This window comes from Pholcus phalangioides, unplaced genomic scaffold (assembly GCF_987345545.1).
Source record: "Pholcus phalangioides strain wild (caught in Gottingen) unplaced genomic scaffold, Ppha-v1.0 ptg000009l_1, whole genome shotgun sequence".
Classification (NCBI taxonomy): domain Eukaryota; kingdom Metazoa; phylum Arthropoda; class Arachnida; order Araneae; family Pholcidae; genus Pholcus; species Pholcus phalangioides.
The window spans coordinates 58,986,427-59,013,846 of NW_028301602.1; the positions used below are offsets into that span (position 1 = coordinate 58,986,427).

At 33.8% G+C, this 27,420-nt stretch overlaps 1 protein-coding gene across 1 annotated transcript; it reads right to left on the reverse strand.

Annotated features, from left to right (window-relative positions):
• Positions 1-26,883, reverse strand: LOC149083395 (uncharacterized). Its single transcript, XM_089236669.1, has 12 exons — positions 26,676-26,883; positions 17,683-21,236; positions 16,604-16,696; positions 15,794-15,933; positions 15,281-15,568; positions 14,247-14,387; positions 13,873-14,006; positions 8,926-9,050; positions 5,938-6,101; positions 3,747-3,953; positions 2,659-2,742; positions 1-1,764 (listed from the first exon to the last, which is right to left on the reverse strand). Exons 2-12 carry the CDS (start codon positions 21,200-21,202, stop codon positions 1,714-1,716), a joined length of 4,947 nt encoding a protein of 1,648 aa, XP_089092795.1. The 5' UTR covers positions 21,203-21,236; positions 26,676-26,883; the 3' UTR covers positions 1-1,713.
• Positions 26,884-27,420: the final 537 nt, after the last annotated feature.

Below are 27,420 nucleotides of genomic sequence, written 5' to 3' on the forward strand. Positions count from 1 at the left end.
TGCTTTCTTCTGCCTGACTGTCTACATTATTTCCTTTCAGAAACAATATAAAATCATGCAAATAAAGACAAACTTCTTGCAAAATATTCTTTGGTTCATGACAACATGAACATCGACTGATGAAAAGAAAAACTTTTTTCATATCTGTTAACACTTAATGAATTGCACAGCAATCATTTGATATTACAAGCAGAGGAATACCTGTCAATATTGCCATAAAGTTTGAAATCATCAAGATTAAATTACTATCCCAATTAATGATTAGGATCCATAAAAAATACTGCAATAGCCTTATGAATGCTGGTGCTTTACGGACAGCTGTAATTAAGTATATCAATGCATAATTCCATAAGCCCACCAACCATCACAAACATCATATGCAAAATGAGAATTAATAATTTGGTTGATGAGATAGCATTCTAAGATCTTGAGAAATTACTTTGTTCAATGTGTTAAATCAATAAATGACTTAGAGCCAAAAAAAGTTATTACTTTGAACATAGCTTCTGATAAATAATAAGAATCTAAATAATAATCTGTATAAACTAGTAAAAAATTCAAATGTCACAAAAGTTGATTTAGGAATAAATATAAAGGTTACTCATGCAAAAAAATTAAAATTGTTAATTCAAAAAATTTATTCTTGCTGACTGCTTTGCAGCTAGCTGAATTCGAAATTACTCTGATGTCTATGCTAAAAAAAAGAGGCATATCTTTCTACGTATTAAGCTAAGATCTCCAGTTTACACACAATACACTCCACAGATTTTACATTAAAAAATAATAAAATAAACTTTTTTTAGAGAAAAATGAGTATACAGTTTGAATACTACAGTAATCTATATTTCTAAAATTCCGAGAGAAATTCGCAAAAGATAAATATGAAGTTTTTGTTTCATGAATGATTGAAAAGGAAAAACAAACACATTTATATTTTCCTCACAAATTATATGAGAATAACAATTATTCACAAAAGTACCAACATCAGTTTAACAGTCAAAATATTTAAAAAAAAAAACCAAGGAATTGAATTTTAATTTTCAACTAATTTATATGACGTTCGTCAGAAATACCTTCCAAAACCTTTTTCAATGATGTATTGCCAGCAGATAGGCATGAAGAAACTCGAAGCACATAAATGAGATATTGAAAAGACAAACCCCATTGATGTTGTTAAGTAACGTTCTACTTTGATATGTCTGATTTAATAAAACATAATTTTCACACACTTCAAGCAATTTACTCCTCAGTATCATCTTTTAATATGCCACACACTATTTGAATACAAAGTAAAATCTGGTTTTTATCACTAAAGTTAAAAATATTGCATTTCTGACATATTTGTTATACATTATATATATAAAGGTATTCCTCTGCTTACAAAAAAGTGTAGATCCTTTTTAAAACATGTACGTCAAAATGCTTACATCTGATGAACACATCATTGACTTAATGAATGGGGGGAAAAAACCAAAACAATGCACACACAAAAAGTACAAAAGAAAGCAGATCATGCTACGCTCACTTGTGTAACAAATTTTTTTTTTTCGTGCATTTTAGCCAGAAAACTGGCCAAGGAAAAAAAAGGTTTTTTTTTCACAGCTAACCGCATTAGCTACATATACATTTTTTCTCCTTCAAGTTTTTTCAAGTAGTAAACAGAGCGGATGATATCAGAGGCTGCTTTAGGAATCGAAATGGGCTTGTATGATGTCACCTGAACTTATCACAAGCATTCCACAGTTCCATCATATCTTGAAACATCTGAAAGAAAAAAAAATTAATTGTACATACATTTCTCTCCCTCAAACCTCATTACTCATAGCATTTTGACATGACAATAAAAATTTTTAAAAGTCATCTCATTTATACGAACACAACCTGCTTCTGAGAGCTTTGTTAATTGAGCAATGCTTCTGCTGACCCCCTTACTACAGTGAGCATTGCTGCTGGTGAGTGATATTAATGCCTGTTCAGTATTTTGAAGTGTTTTTTTTTTCTAGACCTTTCTAGAGAACAGCAAATAAATTATGACTATAGAAGTGCCATGGGGGCAAAAATTTAACATTGCACACCTGGAGGATGACAGCCTTTTCAAATCTGAGCCAAAACTGGATATTAAAAACATTTTTCTTTATTGATTTGTGTTCATTGTATGTTAAAACAGCCTTTAAAAAGAAAAAGAAAATTAACTAATTGATTAATTAATTAACTTGGGTCAATATCTTTACTAGGAACATTTCAGGTACACATATGTGTACTCCAGGTCTTGAAAGAAAAAAAAATGAAACGATTTAAAACTGTTAAAAATAAAGGTACACATATGTGTAACTCTGGAGTGAAGAGGTTAATGTATGAGTTTGGTAATCATTTGTTTCATCACTTGTCACGAGTTCTGGTGCGAAATTGTCAATGAGTACAGAGGTACATAAATATGAATACCTGTAATAATAAAAACATAACTTTCATTATTTCAATTATATAGGCCTACACAATGTAAAATATAGAATTTATTGAGAAATTTAGGTTTTTTTTTTAAAATAATGCATCACTTCTTTTCTATGATACAAACTGACTGGAATATTTGGTTCTTCACATTCTTGTAGACTAATCAATTTTTCCTTTACATTCTAATTTCAATTATATGAGATGCCAAACCTGAGTCATCCACTTGGAATCTTGAAGGCATTCTTCTAATATCGCATGAGAATCTTTATCATCATCTTTTCTAACATCTTTGACCTTTTATTGAAAAAATAATAATAAATTAAATGTTTTTACCATAAGTGGCTGAAGACAAGTTCCATGCAAGAAAGAGGTTAAAAAATATTTATTAAAATAAAATTTAGTGTTAATCAAATCTGTACATTTCAATTCTTTAAATAAACAGGAGCTAAGAAGAAAAATGAATTACTTTCACAAAATTAGCATTTTGAAATTATGAACAATTTATTTTTATTTGAAAATCTTTAGAAAACAGTACAAAAATACAGTGTATGCAGCTTAATGTGATCACATTGAGACTTTGGGTTTCTAATAACAATAACTGATTGATAACTATATCCAAAAAAATCTTTGCTCTAAGTGTGATGACATGTCCCGTTTGACACATAAAAATGTTAAATCATGAATTTTTTTCCACATTTGCTGATAAACTGCAAACGTGGTCAATTGGAAGGAACTGAAGAATAGGACTTTTTTATTTTACACATGTTTTCACTATAGGAAACAAATTCCAAAAGAAGCGCTACACCTACATGAATCAAAGCAGCTAATATAGCCTGATAAGGACATTGTGAACTGAGTATAGAAATTTTGTTCAATATGGGAGCTTTCTGATCTCCTGCAGTCTTGGTAGCGATAACTTATACGGAAAAATTGAGCCTGGTTCAATCTTAGCTTCAAAATATGCAAAAGGAAAATACTGTTGATGAAAAAAAATTGATAGTATGCACCAAACTTCTGTCAACTATAAATTTTTTTTTCTCCTGGTATGATATTAGTCTGTTCCGTACTTTGCAAAAGTGATAACAATACTTGAATCATAACATTATCCATGATTCTAGTAAGCGGAGTTTGTGTCTACTGTACTTGATATAGCCAAGTTTTCATACAATGATGTGTCACTTTAGTGCCTCAAAAATTTTTTACTGAGAAATAACTTAATGAGGAGATTTAGAGAGATCAGAGAAAAATTTAGAGATGTAGAGAAAACTATGAAATGTGGGAGCCTTGGTAAAACTCACCTTTTTACAACCAAGCTGATAAAAATGGTACTTATGGTGATGCAACCTACTATACAGAGTTACTTTTTGCACACATGTTCCACACAAAATGTACTCCCAGTCACACACCGGATGTCCTTTTGGTTCTATTTTGCTTTTTAAGGTATTCATGTCATACAACTGTCCATGGAAATTCACACGATATTGTCCTGTTGTGGAACTACAGAGCTAAAGAAAAAAAAAGCACATACAATTCAATTTCATCACATACTCTAAAAAATTATTATTTCTGCCCTTTTTATTTCTTAAAATAACGAGAAATCAGCTTATTTCTTACACATATGCTAAAAAAAAGCAGTTTAAAATTTTTTTGACTTTTTTTGTCATTTTGATGGTTTTTCATGATTTTTTTTTCGAAATAGCACATGGAAAAGTTTATTTTTTACATATATTTAGGTACTTAAAATCAAAACTTTTCATTTCTGACAGACAATGGATTGGTAATTTATAATTTAACATCTTAGTTTGAAGTATTCTTAAATTTTTCTGCCTGTGAACTGCAAAAATACTTCTCGTAACAGAGTAAATATCACTGTAACAGAATGCACAGAAATGTTTAACTGAGAGAAAGATACCAAATATTCTAAATAGGCCATACAAATACACTTTTATTTTCTCAAAAAATTATCTACAAAATGTGATAGGTGATGCAGAAACTCTTCTTATAACCTTTGAAAAACTTCCACCCCCATGACCAAATTCTAAAACACGCACCCCATCCGTTGTAGTTTGAATTTTGGTCTGGTAAAATTATTAAAATCTGGTAGTAGACGCTGGACTTGTATATTATATCACCAGGATGATTTTTCTTTTATTTCAAAGTTTTTGTTGAAATTGAATAGTAATTTGATGTTGGTATAAATCACATATTTATGCCTCTCACATTAGTGATATAGAGTGGACTTTGGGGGGGGGGGAATTGGGCCTGGAAACAAAAATATAGAAAGATAATGGTTCTGTCCCATAAAATACAGAATGTATTGTCAGGTTAGACAGTACTTATTATCTTAGAAGGTCATATAATGACCTTCACTCATACTAAAATGCCCCTTATAACAAGTCTCCCTGGGTCTGTGCCTGGCAGTGATTTTAACGATCTGTACTGTCTTTTGTGTTTTACTGAAAAAAATAACATGATGGAGAATGTGGTAAAGGGTTTAAACTGAATAGATAATTTATTAAATTCAATTTAAACCTTCAAAACCTTTTAACTAAGAAAAATTTACTTTAAATCATAGTTTCCATTCTGTAAGTTTTTGAAAGACATAACAGAGTGGACAAATTAGCCTAAATTATTATTTTTTCATTATAAATTTAAATAATTGATGAAAACTATTTATATTTTGAAGCATATCTCCATGTACTATCACTTGATGTTGATACAGATGAAAAAAATCTTAATTATTTATGATAATGACGTAACAGCGTGAACATCTGACAGAGAAAAATCTGGTACTAAAGACAAAATGTGAATATTAAGTTGTTTTGCAAAAGTCAAATCCAAAATTTTTGATCAAGCATTAAAAGTAAACCTTTCAATGAGCTCAAAAGTGTTATCAGATTTAATCTGGAATAAAAATATATTTCCCAAATGACCATAACAGAGTGGGGAGTGGACATTTTAAAATTGGAAAAATTTTGGGATACGAACAAAAAATGTTTTTATACAAAAAAAAAATTTTTCAAAATTTTACTGCCAATTTTATTCGTCTATGGCACATATATAAAATGTGATTCAAAAGTCCAGGTGTGCACCAAGTCTTTGTTTAACCTTTTTGAAGCTGGGACAGCCAGATTTTGAGGTTTTGCTACAAACAATGGTTAAAAAAAAAATTAGATACCATCTGAAACAAATTAAGAAATGCCATGTGACAGAGAATTAAATGAAATACTGGAAAAAAAATTTAAATTACTATCAGAGTGCTCTGAAATTAAAAAAAAATTACAAAGTCTTGAAAATTATTTGTACACTTTTTTTTTTGGGAATGACCCATGTACTCCAGATACTTCTGGCCATTGCGTTTTCAGAGAGGGGTTTTAGAATGGTCAGGTTACTCGAACGACTATCTGATATTATTTGACTGATTTGAAAAGAAAAAAAAAACTAGAGCAAATGAGCATATTCAATGTTGTGTCTATATTTTGCGAGTACCTGGCATGAAGAGTTTTCCTCTTCTCTTTTGCTGACTTTCACTAATGGATAGGCTTCAGCTGAACTCTGGAATTGTCCATCCCACCTTTTTCCTGCTAATAAGGATTCCTTTTTCTCGTAAGTGATTTTCTCTATCGCTTGTAGATGAGATAAGAAGTATTCATCTAAATAAATTAAAAATATATATAATCAATAGAAAGTCTGCTTTTTTTTAAAGAAATTTGGCAAAATAAAAATTTATTTTTAAAGTCTGAACAAATACTTTAGTAAATTTTCTATGGTCTATAATTCATAATTTTTAGCTGTTCCTAAAACAGCTGAATTTTTCACCTTTAAAGTGGTAGAAGGATTTTACGGTGAAACTTTTGAAAATGCCCCCTTCCATCATAAATGATCGTGTCATGTTAATATTCACCACACATAACTATTGAAAAGTACCAAATATTTACAGAATCATGAGTAGTTGTTTTACAATAATTTTGAACCTAGACCTGCCAATTTTCAGAAGGTAAAAATCCTGTAACTTTCTCACCAAAATTCTGCAATTTACTTAAATATCTGGAAAATTTACTTTTTTATGGCCATAATGAGAGCCAAACATAAGTGATACATATGGTGACATTATTACCCATTTTTTATGAGACATTTCCATATTTTTCATTACCATTTTCTGCCTGACTATTCTAAAAGAATACATATTTTTTCTACAATGCATCTTTGAATTTGATATTTACTGGTGATTTTCATTATATGTTAGCTTTTTTTTTTAATTAACCGAGATTTACAAAAGCGCCCAATTACCTTCGCATTGGCAATTTTTTTAGCAATAACTTGGGAATTTTATTCACAACTTGTATGTCCATATTTTCCAACAGATATATTCTGATTTTCTCTGTTTTCACTAAGAAATATGGCTGGCAAATTAAATTACTTAACAGCTGTCTTATGATCCAGCACATATAAAAAAATACCTTCAATGTGAATGGACCACCATGTTTGTTTATGTGCATAAATTGAGATGGCTTTGACCATCGTTCATATAGGGTATCGTACCTAGAGTTTTCAGGTGATACAATGCCACAAGAGCTAAGTAGATTAGAGACGTATTCCCAAAGAATCAGTAATTTTGTTAGTGTTAGTAGGCATCCATTTCCGAACCAGGATTAGAACCCAGATCTGCACAGTAAGAGGCTAGCTCCCTAATCATTCGACTGCCAGGCAGCGGTTTCTTTTCTTCATTTTTTTTTAAATTCTTTTCATGTTTATTTCAATAATTGAAACCTGACAATATGAATTCATAATCCAAAAATCCTGTACACCAAGGGTTCTTAACCTACGGGTCATGACCCAAGTTTGTGTCGCAGGGTCTCTGGAGATGCGTTGTTCAAACCCATTTACATCCCAGGAGTGGTTCCAGAGCCTCTGTCTGGGCGAAGGGGAATTTTTTTTTTTTCAGATAGGAGTTTGTAACCACCGGGGGGGGGGGGGGGGGGGGGGAAGAAAGAGAAGCTATGTTTTACAAATTTTTCTTTCAGTGTGGGATTTCCTTTGTCTGAGGTGTAATTACCCCTGATTACCTCCTCCTTTCCCTGTGAAACACCACTAGTCAGGGATTCTTGAGACATAGGTAACAAACCCGACTTGATCCACAGGAACTTCCGAGAAGGCCCATATAAACCCACTTACTCAGTAGGATTCTTGAGGCATGGGTCATGACCCAACTTGATTGATAGAGGACTTCAGAGATGGGTCGTACAAATTTAATTACAGCTGGGAAATCTTGAACTGTTTGTCATGACCCAAACCTGATTTACAGGGACTTCCGAGATGAGTCGTACAAATCCACTTACAGCAAGGGATCCTTGAGCAATGGGGCATGCGATCCAGATTCACAGGGGCTTCCAAGATGGGCCGTTCAAAATCACTTAACAGCCAGGGAGCATTTGAGCTATGGGTCTCCACCCAAACTTGATTCATAGGGACTTCCGAGAAAGGGCGTACAAATACACTTATACAGCCAGGAATTTTGAGCGCGAGTTGTGACCATTGCAGTGGCTTCCTAGATGAGTTGCACAAATTCATTTACCTGTTATAAATGCACTTATTGTGTCACTGGTTTCACTTTGTTTTTTAAAAACCAAACAGTCACGAAGCCGATCCTGTCGCTGATTTTGTGTTTTGTGATTTTGTGGGCTGAAAAAAGTTAAGAGCCCCCTGCTGCACACATTGCAAAATCTGGCATTGCTGGACTAAGTCCGGAAAGTTGGCAGGTCTGTTCATTTTTTGAAGGTCAATGCCAGTGCTCTGAAAGATTTTTTTTGTTTATCTTGTGAAGAGATTTTTCCTGCCTTTTTGAATCAATGAATGTTATTTTAATTTACAGAATCTGAATTTTTTTTTGTTTTCACTTAAATCTAAAAAAATCAAAACAGGAGTTGGTTGAAGGGTATATATACACATTATTTCATTATTCAAAATAACTATGATTTTACAACATGATATCTTCTATTGGTGTCTTTAATTAATAATGTGATTACTATTGTGGATTTAAATCAAAATTGTTTCGATGCAGAGAAAGTGTATCATAACATTTCAAAAAGTATATTTTAGAATACATAATTTTATGATAACTAAGAAATTCATATTTAAATGCATGTATTTGGCATTAAGAAATTTGGTGTAACTTCTTGCAACTAGACAATTATATAATTGCCATTATATAAATACTATAATATACAATTATATAAATGCTTTTCTTTCAGAGAGTAAACATTTTATAATGTTCCACTTTCTAAAGATTACATAAAACGAGATTTTTTGTTCAAAATTCATGAAAGTTTTAGGTTTTTGTCCTTGGGTAACCTAGTTTTAAGAAAATTTAATGAATAAAAAAAGAGAAATGGTTACAAATGAATTTAATCCTTTTTATTCCAATCAGATAAATAATGTATGATGACACAAGCAGTTAACACAAATTCTGTTTCTCACCATTCTCTTTAACTATTTCTGGAATGAATTGGGGATCTAACGCATGACTGACTAAGGTTTGGAGATAAACTTCAAAATTTTCTCTTTGAGGATGAGCAACACAACTCTCAGTATTTTCTGAAAGCCTAAGAGAGAGAGAGAAAAAATTATAAGTAGTGGATCATCAAAGTATAAAATCAATCAGATCACATAATAACATAAACAGGTAATAAATAGGCCGCTTTGAAATTTTTCCATTTCCAAATTTGTTGAAAACTTGAATTATTCAAGTTTAAATCGTTGACTGGCAATTTGATAACTTTGATCACTAAATCATTTGAAGAGGGAAGTAACATTAAAAAAAATAATTTACCAATCCAGAATAATTGGTGAAATAAAGCACATTGATTTCACATCACAACTCTTTCAGACCCTGCAAGCACGAATGCGCGGGTTGCTTTTCCTTGCGTTAGATATTCTTTTTTTAACCTATGGGAGTTCAACCATGACTTCGAGGATTATGAGTGTGTTATCATTGAAGTCAAGACTGAACTCTCACAAGTTAAAAAAAGAATATCCATAACAAGAAAAAAACAACTTCCATGTTTATTAGTTCTGGGCAAGGGCGGATGGGTGATCGGTGTGATCACCCCCCAAGCAAAATGTGATAATTCATGAAATTTTTGGAACTTCTATATGATAATATTGCAAAAACAAATTCAAGAAAACTTTGACTACAAACAGGTAAAACCAGAACGTTTTTCAAAAAAGTCGGGATAGAGGAAAAAAAACCAAAAAAAACGGGACTGTCACAGAAAATGAGGGGCATAGGGTTAACCCGTGCTGAGATTAATTTTTAGCAATTTGTGAAATCACCCCTCCCAACAGCGAGCTCTAGATCCGCTCCTGGTTCTGGGTATGAAAGAGTTAAAGATGCAAACTATTTATCAAGTTTATCTGATATTGGGAATGAAATATAAGAAAGTGTTCATGAAGAACATCAATAACAGAATGTTAAAGCTTAAAAAGAACGTCAGTATTTGTGATTTCATACACGTTATTTAAGCATGTGAAATAAGGTGTTTGAGATGCAATGCATAAAGAATTTCACAAATATTAATATAGCAAACTCAGGAATATATTTAGCATTATAATAGATTATAAAGCTGGACTAAAAAAGCCACCTTAATGCTGATATATAAAATTTATGACAGATAATCAAGGAAATATATTAAATGTCAATTACATTGCTTTATTCATTATAAGTTGATACATTATTTTACAAAAAGGATATTTCTACAGATATACCTCGTAATTTAATCATGTTCTCCACATATTTTTGCTATCATAAAATTTAAAAATTAATTTAAAAAAGCACAACTGGTGAAAATTTGGTCTGGGGAGCTTCTGATCATAATGATGGAAGCAATTTTGCAAATTTACACTACAACACATCTGAAAAGATAAAATCTGTTTGATTTGATGCAACAAGATGAGACAAATGTAAATGACCTGTCCGAGTCCTAGATATCAAAGCTCACTCATGAATATCTTTAGAAAAACAATATGGATGATGAAAGAGTCTTTTGTTAATCAGCCCATTAAAAAAAGTTCACACAGAACAAATAAGTGAATTTAATTTTTCAAACAAACTGAGGATGTCATTCAAATAATTACCAAAAATGAAACTAGAAATGCCAAATTTGTAAGAGCAATTCAGAATTTCAGGCAACAACTTCGGGATTTGGCAGTAACATATATACATAATTTTCATAAACAAAAAAGTAGTACTTTTTTACTACACATTTTTTAACAAAAAAGAGATTTGATTTGATAGTACAATTTTTGGCATTTTGATTTTTAAGATTCCCTTATTTCTGTCTGTTACCAACATAACAGTGGAAAAAAATCATCTTGATATCTTTTGTGGTTTTGAAAAAAAAAGGAACATTTGTTTTAAAAAGCTAAATTTTTCAGGAGTGCCAAAAAACTAAAATGTAACTTTGTAGAGCATGTTGACCTCCCTACTTCTAACAACAATTTTAAATTATTTCTACTTATCGCAAAAATATGCAGTTTACAATGTTTTATGCAGCAATGAGTATATAATAATAATAAGCAATAAGAAAAAATTCATTTTTTCAGAGGTGCTATCCTTAGAAAAAGTTGATCATTATCTCAGGAACATTGGGAGAACCAGAGGGTGAAAGTGTCAAGGGTATATAATCCACTCACCGAAACCCAAAAACCTTGACTAATGATACTGAGGTTCTAACAAGTGGTTATAACTCGTCAAACCCTCTCTATCATTACCCTGCTGATTCTACAAGCAGTAGTTCAAGATGCCATGGCTAAATAAGTTCATTGGGTTGGTGACACCTTAGGTTCACCTGACGCCTTGAGACAGCAGGAAGAAATTGTGTGTGTGTGTTTTTCATGATTATTTAAAAAACATCCAAGCACTTATTCAATGTGTAGGAATTTATTATTATACCAAAACCAATCAATCCATTACTCTTCTCATAGAAGTATTATCTTCTGTTAGGTTTATAATGTGGTTTATGAAAAAGTTATTCTCACGAAGGGAGGTTTTTGGTACATAAAAAAATATTTTAAATTTTGTCTATCGAGGGTGCTGCACAAAGCAAACCAGGCGTGATTGGATCTAAACCTCTCTTCAATTTCTTCTGTGTCCAAAACATTCATAAAGCTTCAGCTGGTGATTCATGGCTGAGGTACAACAACTTTTCACCAATAGTACTTTATCCACCAAAGTCAACATCGCAATAAAAACCGTGTGCGAGCACGATTACCCGTTTAAAGGCCATAGTTTTTATTTGCAAAAATTGATTCAAATATTTCCGGTTTTTTATCATATATAGAGAAAAGTTCAAAGTATTTTTTGAAATAAATTTGGGAACTTCATGTTAATTTCATCTTTTTCAACAGAATTTTGAAATTTGACATTTTTGGGGCATTTTTTCCCCATTTCGATTAAAATTCACCAAAATTCCAATTTTGAAGTAAATTGAAAATTATTTTGTTGAAAATTTCTACCACTTAATACATCAATCAAAGTAAATCAATTAGTTTCTTTGTACTGTTAAACATTGAAGAGCTACGCGCATTCAAATATGCATATTCCATTTAAGGAACATTGGCCTTTCAAGAGAGCTGGATTCTAGGGATATCTAATGTGCAGTGCGCTGCTTCGATTTCGCCGTTCGAACCCCAGGGTGGTGTCATTATTCAACATGTGTATGGGGCGAATTCTGGGTAATATGAAGCAGAGGAATGTGCTTTCTTGGGGGTGAATTGTTTTATTTATATTGGTTGAGTAACTTTTTATTCTTGCATTCTTGGAAATACATGTTATTGTGAACCGTAGACTAATCAAACCATGATCGGTAATTATAATCTTTTTATGTTCAGCTGTACGTAACCATGTCCGGAAGATATCTCACATTAGAAGAAGCTGTAGAATATTTAGAAACATTTAGATATATATATACATAATTAGTAGGATATTTATAACTCGCATATAAATGCCAATTACTTGCTAATGAAAATGGGAACATCACGGATGATGTTATTGTTGAAAATGATCTAGTGACAACAGTTCCAACTGATGTATGTGAAATGCTAGATATATATTTTGCAACATCGAGGATGAGGTATTAGAAATTTCCGTAACACGTTTTCAAAAAAATGTAGGGCAGAAAAAAGTGCAACACTCATGTGAAGGTTTCAAGAAAAGGCAGTTTTAAGCAATCCGAAAAAAAAAAAACAATGCATGGGATAAAAAAATTCTTTCTAGAATCCAATCAAAAACCTCAGCTCTGGATTTCATTTGAAAAGATTTGCCATATAACCATTATAGCACCGTTGGGATAATTCATTCAGAGTTGTTTTGAAGCAGATTTTATTTTGAAATTGGAATTCAGAAGAGGAGTGATAATGAACCTTCTACGAAAGAAGGAGGGGTTAATTATTCATCCAGGTCCACATTGTCAACTGAAAAAACATGTCAGGTCATCTGATGGCCATTATATTGTGTCTGCGACATAAGGACGGTGTGCAGTTTGCCAAAAAACACTACCTATAAATGCTACCAATGTGACAAACGGGTCCATCTTTTATCACGGACATTATAGAAAAATTTGAATTTTCTTCACTCATTTTTATGCTAAAAAAATCGGTATGTGTTGCGAATTTGAAATTGTAGCCCAAAATAGAAAACTCTGTGAGATAACTGTACTCCAGAAATAAATAATCATGAGAATATAGGCGATACCAGTTTCCACTTTCACCTCTCCCCAAGTGCCAATGTTCCATAAATGGAACATCATGAAAAACAAAGAAAAAAAATTTTTTCTTCAAATTTCAAAGTTGATTTATGGATAGGCATGCAAAAAGACTTCAAATTCCAAATTTCAAAACAATGATTGATTTTGTTCATAGTTTGGCCTTCAAACGGTTAATAGGGAAATTTAGAAATGAGCCATCAATCATACACATTACATTTTATAGGACTTTAATATGCATACATCCGGTGATCTGATTTCATGCACCAACCTTTACAAACAAAAATTTGAACTTTTTTTTTCTGTACCAAAATGTTTTTTCAAAAATCCATTTTCATGAGAATAACTTTTTCGAAAACCACATTCAAATATTCCTTCAATTTTTATGCTTACAAAAATTCATGGGGCACCCTGTATATGGTGTTTTGCATCTTTATATAAATTGTATTTACTTATTTCATTTACTATTTTACGATTTTTTTTTTTTTTTTGGTTCTGGATGTAAAGTTATATTTCTTTTTTAATCCACTGGAAGAAACTTCTTTATGCCTCTCTTTCAGAAAAATTAACTTATTCACTTTCCAAAATTATTTTGAAGAACCAATAAAATTAGCCATATCAAGCGAGGGAAAATAATTTTAAAATGCATGCTAAAAATACTTACCCAATATTTGTTTCACTATCTGAGGTTTTCAATTTTTTGGGCATTTCAATTATCACAGAATCATCATCACACTTAATAACATTAACATTTAACTTAGAATACTTGTACTTTGAGGAAGGACTCCAACGAGAATACTGTAGATAAGGGAAAAAAAATCATGAAATCAGTAATATTAATTAAAGTAATATAATAATACAATATAAATTGATGATTGCTTTTGATTAAAAGAAATTTCAAAGAATTTCTTCAATCACTTATTACTAGAAGTAAATTGGATAACTTTTGAAAACTTTAAGTAATATTTACTACTAATTTTACAGACAAAAATATTAAAACAAAGTAAATACTAATTTACCAAATACTAAAATACCTACAGAGGTTGTATTTCTGTATAGGACACAAGTATCTTGAACTTCAAACATCTCAAATAGCTGCAAAACATTCTTGCCTTCTATCCTCCAGATAGGAGGTGAATCTGCATCACTACATTCAGCGGACGTAACATAATCACCAGTCTGCATAAAGAAATAGAGAGATACGAAAAGATCTATATTTAAATATGTTTTGATTTGCTTAAAAGGCTAAAACAAGATGGACTAATACCAATTTCATCCATCTATAAATATTTGGACATAAGTTGAAACTTGTAAAATACAATAAAGGCCTCTCAGGGGTCTGTCTTGACATTTTTTATTGGGCCCCATTTTTGTGAAAAGTTTTTATGGAATGCACCTTGTATAATTAAGAATTGTTAATCATTTGACACTCACAGGGGAAACCAGGAGTATGCCATATAATTGAAATCAACAGATAACTAATAAAGCATATCATCACATAAGTTTTGAAAAGCAGAAGCATTAAACTATAGTATCATTACTTTAAATAGTCAAACAATCATTTAATGGACTAGGCCTTTAACAAACCTCTGAATATAACGAAAAAAAATTTTTGCCCCCCCCTCAAGTATTCTCTTATCAAATTGGATACAGCAAATCATGGCTCCTGGAAGTTCATTATAACAGGGTTCAACTGCAAATAACTATAAAATAAAAATAACACAAATTTAAAGCAAAATTTGCAACAAAAAATTTAATTTTCTGTTGAGTACTTTCAAGATATACTGGATTTTAAACCAAAACGATGATTTCATTTAACTTTGTACACCAGTGTAGTAGAAGGCATGTAACATAATTAAGAGTCTACTTTATTGATATAAATATAGGCAGAAAATATAGTTTTAATGAATTTTTCCACACAGTGTTATCATGTGTTTGTGATAGATAATCTGCAGTATTATCAATTGATATTTAATTCAATCAAAAGGAGTTACTGTATTTAAAACTGAATTTGCGTAATTAATCATGCATATTGGCTAAATAAAAGTCAAAATAGATCAAATTACACAAACCTTAAAACGTATTTCAGTTGACCTATTTGTTTCTTCACTATTTGTACTATCAAAGTTTTTTGCGGTATCTACTTTTTCACTGGTTATCAGACTAATTTCTGCTTCTTTCTCTGTTTTTGGTAACAGTTCTTTTTCTTCTGCAACATCAACTTCTATGGTTTTATCAGATTTTTGACGATTCCACCGTTTCTTCTTCTTATGTTTCCGCTTTGATGTTTTCCTAACTTTCTTTGGACAAGCTTCAGGCTTCAAGTCAGATGTTACAAAGGACACTTTCACAGTTTGAACCTAGTAGAAATATAAAAATGTTTTGTAATATATTTTGTCACCATAAAAGAATAACTTAATTTTTAAACAAAAGGTGGGTTCTTCAAATATAAATTAATCTCAGATGTATCTCTTTTATGTGAAAAATAACCACTATACACATAGTTATACTAGAATATTTTAATTTATTTATGAAAGAATCACTACCACTGCAACATATAGTAGTGTACAGATTCTGTCACATACCTTAGAACAATCAACTTTTTTCTCTTTAGCCTTGTTTTCTACATTCTTCCCATCATCATCGTCATCATCCACAACAACAACCTCTTTTTCCATAGTTTCATCATTTTCGGAATGCTTTCTTTTGTACAAGCGAGATTTCCCTAAGGAAATTTATTGAAAAGCAATTTCTCTAAAAAATTTGTGCACATATAACAAATATGTGATAATGATTACAAATTTGAAAATAAATTTACTAAAACTATTTGCATTCCATGACGTTTATGAACCTACTTTAGTGGTTTTTTTTTATTGGGGGGGGGGGGGAGGGGGAAGAAATTTCTTCAATGCTTTATTTACTGATGTACTTATAGGTTTGTATCTGTAAAAGGCTCCCATGCAAAGAAAGCATTAGAGGGGAGGAGTGTTGTCAAACATTCCATATATACAAAGGAATGCAGGATTGAAAGTGTGGGTTTTATATTCATGAATTAATGTGACTGTCAACACCCTCAAAAATTTTATTTGAGTGGGGGGTGGGGACTCAAGTGACATGAGATATCATGTTCTGGTGTCAAGGAGTAGAACTCTCGATATTTTATTTTTTTCTTATGTTGAATCATTTTTCCGTGTAATTAAAGGGACGTAAAGTGAGCCTCTGTAGATCAACAAGATGATTGGTGAATCGAATGCACATTATATGAATGATATACACATAACCGTATAAGTTATATTATTTTTACATCATGATGAGTCATCAATTTAAAAAAGAGCAAAATATTGTTCAATTCAAAAGTGCTTTAAGACACAATTGCATTAGAATAAAATCAATACCCAAAACTGTTGATATTTCGCCCTTCTTTTGCAATTCCTCCAATTGGGTCTGAACATCAGATAATACAACTATAGGCCTTGCAGGACACAGTTCTGAAACATGGAGTAACTCATTATTTAACAATAAAAATATATAAAAACAAATTTCATTTTTAACTTTATTATTTCTGCAATCTGTAAAGACATGCATGCATGCTACAAAGTTGTTGTATATGAGGGATAGAGTGATTTGCATATTAATAAGTAACACCAAATGGCATTGGTGTTTTCAATGAAAAATGTAAAATCCGCAATCAAATTTTGTTAATATGAGAAGCAAAAAAATCAAGCATTTGCTTAATAATTAGCCATTACCCACAGAATTAGGAGAAAAATAAAAATTCTAATAACAATGAATGAAAATCACACAAGAGTAAGTGGAATACATGAATATGTATCAACACTCATTCATTTCTTATTGTATTTATTCAGTATTTGTTCTTGGACTGAGATGAAATCATTTATATAGAGAAATATGGCGCCTGCCTAGATGCCTACGATTTCTTCAGTAGAGAAACCCAGAGATCTAGGAAAATTACCCACAAATGCATTGGTAAATTAGATGTAATGCATTTCGATGGAAGAGACTGCATCTAACAGTACCCATTTTGATAGCATCAAGGTCAGTTTCCACAGTCACTATTGTTGGAAGTTATGAAGATACATTGAAAAAAATCTACCAAATCAGACACTTTGTGTGTAACAACCTAATACAATATAGAGAGATGATCTTTCTCAGTCCATAACACATCAAGAAAAAGACTTTCAAGGATATTAATGCAGAGACAAATTCTCGGAACAAAAAGTTTGCTAATCTTCACCACGAATCAAACCACGGTTGATTACCAGCAGACATTAGCTAACTTTTCTTTATGCTGAGAATGTCTAAGCATAAAAATATCCACAGAGTCTCCAGTATCCAGAGAGAACATCATTGTTCTCCATTAATTGAAAATTTAAAGAAAATCATTTTTTAACTGCTTTTAAGATGTCTAAAAAAACTATCAAGTGTAAGATTTAAAAAAATAAGAGGTACATACTTTTCTGTTTGCTTTCACAGTTTCTCTGAAAACGCTTCTGCTTGCATTTCCTCATCAATGACTGCCTTGCTGAATTACCAGCACGTGCTTCAGTCACTTTGGCTTTTGAATTGCCACGACCCGATTTCTTGCGAGGTTTATTGACAATTTTTAAATTTTGTGAAGGACCATCTGCAGCGTGTTTTTTAACACGATTGACTTTGATTACAAAGAGACGTCTTCCTCTCTTCCGCTTACTCCTTTTCTGCCTAACAACTAAAGTTGGAAGTTTGTCCTCTGCACCACTTTCCGAGGCTTTTTCCACCTTGTCTTCAGTTACTGAAGTTGTATCAACAGCAGTTCCATCATCAATGCTTTTTTCCTGTTGTATCTTACTCTTATTTTGATGTCGATCCTCATCAGTCTTCTTTTCTCTGTTGTCATCTTCATTATCATCACAAAGTCTCTGAATGGCCATAGCGACAGAATCAAATATCCCTTGAGTAGAGTTCTCATCTTCATCTGAAGAGAATGATGGAGCTTCGGGATTGGGAACCACCATCTCCTTCTGTAAAGTACTGCACCCGAACAGACCCGAATCAAGTGAAGGAGCTTCTTCAAAATTATCTTTGTCATCAGACATAGTAATGCTAGGTGGTTTCTCACTTTCACTTTTGTCGCAGTTTGCCTCAGATTCTTTTTTTGTTGTTTTATCTAGAAGCCAGCGACTTTCAGACTCACTGTCTTTGTTGGCCAAAGCAGATAAATCGGGACTCTCACATTTGCCATGGTCAGAATGTTTTTCAGTTTGTTTGCTTTCAGTTTCTGATGCAGCAGTAGGTTCATTGCTACTTTCCAGAAACGTAAGGAAAGACTGCAAAAAGCCATGCTGCTTCTTTTCTTTCTTTTCTGAAAAACTTTCTTTTGAATTCCCATCATCAACATCAGATGTTGCAGACAGTTCTGCTAAAAAGCCCAGATCATCATCCAGGTTATTGACTAGTTTGTTCTTTGACTCATTAGATAGGTCATCAATGGACTGACCTGAAGACAATTGCTGATCACCACCCTTACTTGTCTCACCATCTTCAGGTAGCAATCTGTCCCGTGGACTTGATGATATCTGTATGGGAACACTAGCATCGCAGTTACTGACTGGCCAATTGGAAGACAGAATGGAGTTTTCGTAATTCAAATCAGGTACTTCGTGACACTTCTCTGATATTCCTGAATCATTAGTGGGACTTTTATCTTTTTTTGTTGTCAAATTCAATGAAACATGAGACAAATCGACAGGCAATGAAGAAATATCATTTCCTGGACCTTCTTCCTTCACTGAGCTCACTGGAATATGAGACTGTGGAGGCAATGAAGGCGGTAAATCGTGAATCCGAGAGGGTGGAGGGTAGTTGAAGCTCGGGGAGTAACAGTTGTTGTCTTGGAAACAATCTGGCTTTTTCTTTTTCAACCGCTTGCTCTTATGTTTGCTCTTTGGTTGAGTGTAATCTAGAGCAGGAGGTGATGCTGAAGGAAAAGGAAACACATCACCTTTCTTATCTGCAGTTCTTGATGGCAAAATGTTCTCACAGGGACTATATTGATCCATGTGCACATCAGGTGCACTGATACCGGATGAATGATTCTCGTAAATTGATGCCTGTCTCTGAACATTTCCAAAAGAGTCAACCTTGCTTATTCTACTAGCATCCAATGGTACACCTGATGATGTATCAATGCTTGCTTGTCTTTGACTGCTTTCCGATGAGATGATATTCTGATTACTCGTTGGAATATTGCCATCAAGTATTTTGCTGTTTGACTTAGTTAAACTCTCATTTGCATCATCTGATCCAACTACATTGCCTAGAAGTGCACCATGACTTGCATCCTGGCAATTTCTTGAAAGAAGCCGGTTTGGGTCAACAAACGGGCTATTATTGACACTGACATTACCGCTTTCCACTGAATACATAGATGGAGATGAGTGTTGAGATACATCCTGCTTTTCTGGGGAACCAGCAGTAGAACTTGAATGGCAAGTTCCTGGGGTAGAGTAACATCCATCATTCGATGGAGAATTATAAACCCCAGACGAGCAACCGCTATCATGATTCATAGCCAAAAGTGATGGAACATGAGCCTGTCCCATGCTAGAGGGTGGTGTTGGGTGAGCTGGTGTTGCAGCAGGAATTGGTGTACTCATAGGTGGATAATGTGTCTGACTTAGTGAAGAGTAGTGACCAGAATTAGAATGAGCAGTACTAGGTCGAGTACTGCTAGTGTTACTAGGTCCAATATTGGTTGTTGGAGCCGGATGTGAAGATCCAGGATGCAAGGAACCAGGGGGATAGTTATAAACATCCCTCTGGCTGTAGGAATGCCTATTATGACTTTCATGATGTTGTGAGTTGTATGCACTTGATGGTTGCTGGTTAGTGTTACTAGTGATGACAGTTTGCCGGGAGACTAGACCATTCTGCTGATGATGATGACTACGACTGAAGTTACTATTTGGCACATTGGAAAAATTTGGATTGGCACTGGTACCAGAATTTGTACTCGGCACAGAGGAATGTTCTTGCTGCTTTTCGGTCCCTGTTGTTTCCACGGGTCCAAAAGACTGTGGATAGCAATAAGGAGAAAGAGCATTTCTTTGGACAGCTGCCTGCATGTTTGAACAGTATGAATTGTAAGCTCCAAAATCACTTTTAGAGCAAGAAGAATAATAACTGTCAGTCACTGAAGAAAAATAAGGATCATTTTGAGATGATAATAAGGAGGGATGATTTACACTGTTATGATCCATAAACGATGAAGGTGGTCGTGCTGGTGATGATAAAATACCACGATAGCTGCGACTCAGATCTTGTTCCATGAATGATGCAGCTGAATGAGATGAACGAGAACTTTTGGATGACTGCTGTTTTTCACCTCGACGAACTAAGTGTGGCCGCTGCAACACAGTTTCATGAGGTAATACCCCAAATGGACCACAAGAAGAAGGCATAATGCCAGGTGGTCGCCATGACCCAGAAGCCATGGAATTTGGAAAAAGCGCATTGGACCCAAGACCAGGTGTCCCAGAAAGAGCACTGTTACCATCTGGATTCCTAGCATATGGTGCCATACCACAATGAGCAAAGCCTGTTCGCAAATCTGCAAAGTCATTTTCCCGGGCGACAGTCTTAAAAAAGCCAGCACCTTGTGGGAAAGTTGGCAGATGCCCTTTGTTTGAAGACTGGAATGAAGCAGATAGAAGACTAGCATCATAATTTGCAACGAATAAACTAGACGCATTGAAGGAATGGTCTCCCCGACTCGCTGCCTGTGATGGATTCAAACCGTGTGAAGTAGCAAGAAGGAAAGGATGAGGCCCGCCAGTATTGCCATAGCTACCCAGATGATCTTGACGTGGCAATGGCGAGGACAGTCCAAGCTCGTTGAGCTGAGCTGCTTGGGGTAATGAGCCTGAAGAAGCATTCATAGATGCCCCCAAACGTGACAGATGTTGACTATAAGCAGTCCATGAAGCTGGATCCATGGCACAAACAAAGAGAACAAAGTTTGACTAAGTCCTGCAACAGACACAGAAAGTTTTATCAATATCAGACTGATTTAGGTCCTTGAATCATAACATCACAAATTCATAAAAAAAAAAAGAAAGTAAAAAATATCAATCCATGGAACACGATGTATATGAGTTATAGATTAAGGAGAATTCTAAAATATCTATAAATGGATTGGATAGGCTTGTGTGAATCTAGTTTGTTCCCTGAATCTCAAAACCTTTCTGTTTTACTAGTCATCTGGCCAGTTAATTTCTTGGTGTGCTAGATGCGTGCATATTTTTCCTTTTTTTTGGCAATTTGTAGCTAATAAAGTATATTTTTTGATTGAATTTTTTTATCAATTCTTAATTGCATAAAATGGGTTCAAAATGAATGAAGGAAATATATTTCTTGAAATATGATTGTTCTATTCTATTTACTGGCAAGCAAATAATGTAGAAAGATGCCTTAGAAGGTGGCAGCAGCTGTATGACAAATTATTCCGTCATATCCATGTGATATAGACAGAAAATCTGCATGACATCATATGCACCACTGGTACATATGGCAGTGACAGCATATACTGTCGAAGCCAGATGACTAGTTAATAACTGCATTCAGATAGCAAAAGATAACAAAAAGCTCAAACTATCTTATAATCTTTATTTTATTTACTAGCTATAATACCTGCGACTTACGCAATGGAGCTGTTCTTCCGCGGCAAGATTTTTCAAGAACCCTGTACAGAAACTTAATAGTGCAAAAAAAAAGAAAATTTGTAGGAATTAGCCCACAGCCGTAGGCTGGAGAGCCTTGTCAGCCCTCATACCCCCCCCCCTCCCTTAAAAGGGAGCCATGATTATTGAATATTACAGTTGGAAGGTACGACAGCAACCAGAAATTTATTTGATCACAATGAATTTTAAATGTGAAATAGTCAAGAAATTTTTCTCAAAACTGTGTGAGCCTATATCACTTTGAAAAACCCGGCACTGCCCGTGTTTTCTTCAATGAGACTTTTTGGATTATGTGATATCAGCCTCTTTCTTTGAGAGACATACAAACCGTGCCCAAGTGAACAATTATGGTGACTTTCTGCGTGACTCATGTGTGAAAGAAATAAATCTAGATTTAAAGAAACGTAGAAATAAATAGTTTTCCCGCCATTTTGATAGGTGCTAAGTATTTCGATTTTTTTCCCTTGAACTTCAGTTATCTATCTGCCTGTTTCTGCTTTGAAAAATGCTTAATTAAATCTGTGGAATTTCTTCGATGTACTTTACACAGGGCCATGATTAATATTAAAACATCCTAAACTACATGAATTTATGCAGTTGAATATTAAAAGATAATACAGAGACATTAATTTTCATGCTTGAGAACACATAAATAAATAAAAAGTTGAAATAAATGTTATTGCATGGATATCCAACTCAAAAGTAGGTCGGCTAATTAATTTATATTTAATTTTCTGGGCTTTGTATCTCTAAGCAAACTCAATATTTCAAAAATCGAGAATTCAGTCAATTTTCAAAATTATTGATGTGACAGAAAACTCCACTAAATTTCCACATTTCTACAGTAAAATTGGCAATTTTAATACTGATTTCTATGAGGATCATCTTTTGCCTGACCCTCAAAGCGATGCTGATGATGATTATGACACCTATTCAAAAAGCCTCATTACTGAGAAGATTGAAAATGTCATATTGTCTCTCGTGCCAGGAGCACAGATGTGTAAATTTTCACTTTTTTCCTTTTTTTAATCACTGGCTGGATACCTTATTTTTGCTGTTTTGCCTGTGAAAGGTGTATCCTTATTAAAACACGTTACAAAACATTTTAGGAAACCAACTTCCACAGAGTAACACAGGTAGAGAAAATAAACATTCAAACATCATTTCCCATATTCTAATTCTTTCAAGGACATTGCATATTCATGTTTCTGGCATATGGGGGGGGGGGGCATGATATGTAAGCATATTAATTCTCATAGTGCTGTAGATTTTAAATTAGAAGTACTAGAAAAATCTAACCAGGTTCAATTAAATGGAAGTCTATGAGGAAGTGGGACATATTTTTAAATTCTTCAGTCATTTGCACAAGTTTGAAATAAGCTATTGCAGACAGAACACAATGTTGAAATACAAGAATGATGATGCATCATCAATTTTTCAACATGTAAAAAAAAATCTTACAAAATATTCTAAAATAACAAAAATAAAAAAAATCAAGCAAACTAAGTCAGAAAATAATTTGCAAACAAAACTGCAGCATCGATGAATAAAAACCCATTGAAACACATGTGAAAACAAATGTGTATGGAAAAATGTCTTAGGACTGTATCAGACTATACTTTTTTTTAAAGTTCTTTTATAAAACTTGATAAATGCAACCAATAAGTTATGTTGCATTTGCTTGAATGTAGCAATAAGCTTATTTGTTGCACTTGTCAAGTTTTATAAAAAAAACCTTCATAAAACTTTATACACTCTTTATACACTCTTTATAAATGAGATAGGTTACACACAAAATCTGAAAATCACCAATTCCCAAATTTTCATGCTAATTTTGGCCTAATGTTGCCGAATGTTTTACCTGATGTTGGCTCAATATATAAAGGCTGACTTTCACGATTTAAGGTGCGGTCGTATTTTTCGCAAAATGCGAAGGAAAATCTTAGAATACGAAAGTAGTAGTCTTTTTCACAAACATGTATACAGGAGGTAGCTACGAAACGAGTAGACATCCAACCATCAATCATTAGCATTGTAGCACTTTGCTAAAGCTTTTTTCTGAAGAAATTTTTTATCTAGCTTGCTGCCTTTGGATATTCTTATGGTCATACAATAATCGTAGCATGTGACCAGAAAGGCAAGTAACATGAAGGTCAGTGTCAGCAATACAAATTAAAGTGAAATATATAAAGGCGTATCTATATACTCTCATTTGCTTGACCTCTGTTTGCCTTGGTTTAGCTTTGCAAATTTGCCTAACTCTATTTTTTCTCTCCCCCACCCCACCCACAACATAGTTCCAACCATAGCATTGGCTATGTAAAATACTTTATCTTAAGTAATAAAGTAAAGCCCCATTGATATGAGAAATGAAAAAAGTGAGTTTAAAACCTGCTTCAAGAATTTTTACCAATGTCTGCTCCCTATTTCTTTTCTCCCGAGGGAAAGAAGTCGTCAAGCTGGTGCTAGAACTCCTAATGGTACCGCAATACTGCAGTAGCAATAGGAGTAGCCCCATTTACATGTGCTATTGCACATGTAATGGGGCTACTGAGATGCAATACAAGCTTTGCTCTTAAATTTGCCGTTCGTGTAATGTGCATTGGTTCGCCTACGATGAAATACTTTGTGACCGCCATACACATGGATAGGAAATCCCAGCAAACCACTCAAGAACAATACATAGTATGTGCATGTAGGTGTGTCTTATCATCATCAATCGTTAGTGTTCCAGAGAGAAATTTTTGCTTAGGCAATTTTGCCTATTACTCTGATACTATGTAGCATAACACGAGTTATGGATCATATGTTTCCATCATTTTTGGAACCGTATTGAGAAAGAAAGGCACAGTAACTGTTAACATTTTTATTATAAGTAAGAACTTACAAGACTGTTAGGCAGTAGCACTATTTCTTTGAAGTTTTGCCTGTAGCTGTGGTGGCAATCGTTAGAGCTGTCTGAGTGACAACTAGTGACCTTCTTTTCAACTTTTCTGGCTTCTCTTGCACCTCCTTGGCACTCGGTGCCAGACTCATTTCTGAGGATGCTTGCCACACAGCTGCATGTGAAACATCTGAAAGAAACAGCAGCCCATAGCCTAACAGCCTGGCAAGTTCTCATTTGCAATCAGACGCCAGCCATAAAAGCCTATGCCAACACGTTACAATTCTGTTAAATACTGGGACCTGTAAGTGGGGCATTAAAAGATACCTGCAAATTATATCGGCCATATACAGTAAAACCTGTCTTCAATGGAATCGCAAGGGATCAAGATTTTTTTTCCGTTGAGCACGGGTTTCTGCTTAATAAAGGTTCAATTGGTATAATGGGTATAATTATGTAACTATCTCGTGTGGGATTGAAATAAAATAAAAATAAATTAATTGAAGATAAAGTAAATAATTTAAAAATAGATAAAATAAATAATTAGTCTATAACTACTAAATACTGTATTGAGGTTTTGACATCTGTATAAAATTCTGACCTACAGTGTTTTTCATCTGGAATAACAAAATTTATGTTCTTTTTAACTTCCTCAAACATTTTCAATTAGGAGTGTCAATATCTGTCACGTCAGGTTCAGTTTGTACATTATCGTCTATGTTATGTCCTCAGCATCAGGGCAGTAAGTAAGAATTTTGTGAGGGTAAGAGCAACACGATTTTGCTGCCCATACCACTGTAAAATTCAATGATTTTATTACAGTATTACAGTGTTTGCAGCCAGGGCAATTGCCCTCCGCCTCTCACTAATTCCAGCCCTGCTCAGGATTGCGATCATGGAATGCACACAGCTTGCATACAATTTTGGAAGTCTTGCATATCATTTGGAAATTCAACCTTTACATCAATTTCTCCCGTGGGAAAGCCTGCTTTTCTGAAAAATTTAGTTACAATTGAAGAAAGAAATTTCTTTACTACATAAGACTTATCTAAACCACAGCATCAAGTACAGAAAGGTTTTTTGCTAACCTAAGGGTGGATGATGTAGAACTCACATTCGCAAGCATAGATTGAGTAAAAAATTTGGTGGAGCACTTTAACATTTTGTATGATTCTTTGGTCTATTGGTTGCTAAACACACACTGTTTGCGTGAAATTTTCCGTTAAAGGTCTGTTTCAGCATTAGACAGGTTCTGTTTAATCCAGGTTTTTCAATGTGTCTATTCCCATTGAAATCACGGGACCACATCTGCAATACCCTTTTATAGAAGCGCCTTAAGCCTGCTAACAGCTGTTTTCTTCTCGACATGCTTGGAGAATGAAACTACACATGACAACATAACACAGCATGCTTCAGTTTTTCTAAGATTTTCAAAAATACTACCCCTTTACAAAAGGTTATATGGAAATCGAACATATTAACATCAATGTTTGTTATGTTGTGAAAATTGACACCAAGTGGAAACAACAAAACTCTTCCAGGACAATATATTTTACACTGTCAAGCACTTATTTTTCTAGAACAATAAGCATTTTTACTGTGCTAAATACTGTGTATGAATATCTAATCTCACTGTGAATTTCATGTAGTAAGGTTCATAAACAGTAATTGGACCAGTGGAACTTCCACATGCCATACTTCGAATCGAAATGTTTCAGAATAAGAGACATTTGATCAATGATTGGATAGAAATTGATTTTTTAGAAAGAAAGAGGTTCAATAGCACAGTTGGGAGGAGCATAAATGTTCAACATGAACATGATATTCATGTTAGTGACAACTTACTGTTTACATATTGATTCGAAATCTCAACCAACGTCCGATGATATTAATCATGAATACCCTCCCCACTAATGTTTACAAAGAATGCATCGTGTTCATTGTTCACAGAAATACGCTCCGGACATCCAACACAAGGAGCTAAAAGGTACGATTCCGCTGGACATTTAATAAACAGATTATCCGCCATGTTACGAATCAAAACAAATATGTCGATTTCCAAGGTGATGCCACTCACTCTTCCACCAAAAAAACACTAGAGACTACAAACAACTCTCTTTTGATACTTCTAGGTGACCATATGACCAATATTTACGCGAATGTAATTTTGTCATCCTTTGCTTCTTTCAAACCGAGAGCAACTCAGGTCTATCGCCATGGGCAATTTACTACTTGGTGAGTTGTGCCGGAAGTGTGTGTACCTAACAGTCTGAGTGCATATTTAGTGTTTTGTCTGATTTCTTAGTGCTGTCATCTATATTTCAGAAGTGAAGTGAGTCAAGTGTGATTGAGTATTTTTACCGTTTGTAATGTATATAGGCCTGTTGCAAAGCGGATCGAGATCTTTATACATACAGTTTTGCCTGTTGCTCTCTGTGGCGAGCCTTTTGCCTGAGGGAGATCGGCTCGCATTCACGCCATAGGAGGAGATAGACTTGGAAGTCTGGGGGGGGGGGGGCACGATGATGTCATTTCATATATACATTTGATCAGTCGACTCCACTTTGATGCTGGGGGGGGGAGGCCCCCC

What these genes read in the sequence shown, in the direction of transcription:
- LOC149083395 (XM_089236669.1), bottom strand. Translation starts at nt 21,202, where the DNA reads ATGGATCCAGCTTCATGGACTGCTTATAGTCAACATCTGTCACGTTTG. An exon ending in CTGTGAAAGCAAACAGAAAA is followed by an intron (nt 16,697 to 17,682) that starts GTATGTACCTCT and finishes TCCATGTTTCAG; the next exon opens with AACTGTGTCCTGCAAGGCCT. An exon ending in AGGAAAACTCTTCATGCCAG is followed by an intron (nt 3,954 to 5,937) that starts GTACTCGCAAAA and finishes TTTTTTCTTTAG; the next exon opens with CTCTGTAGTTCCACAACAGG.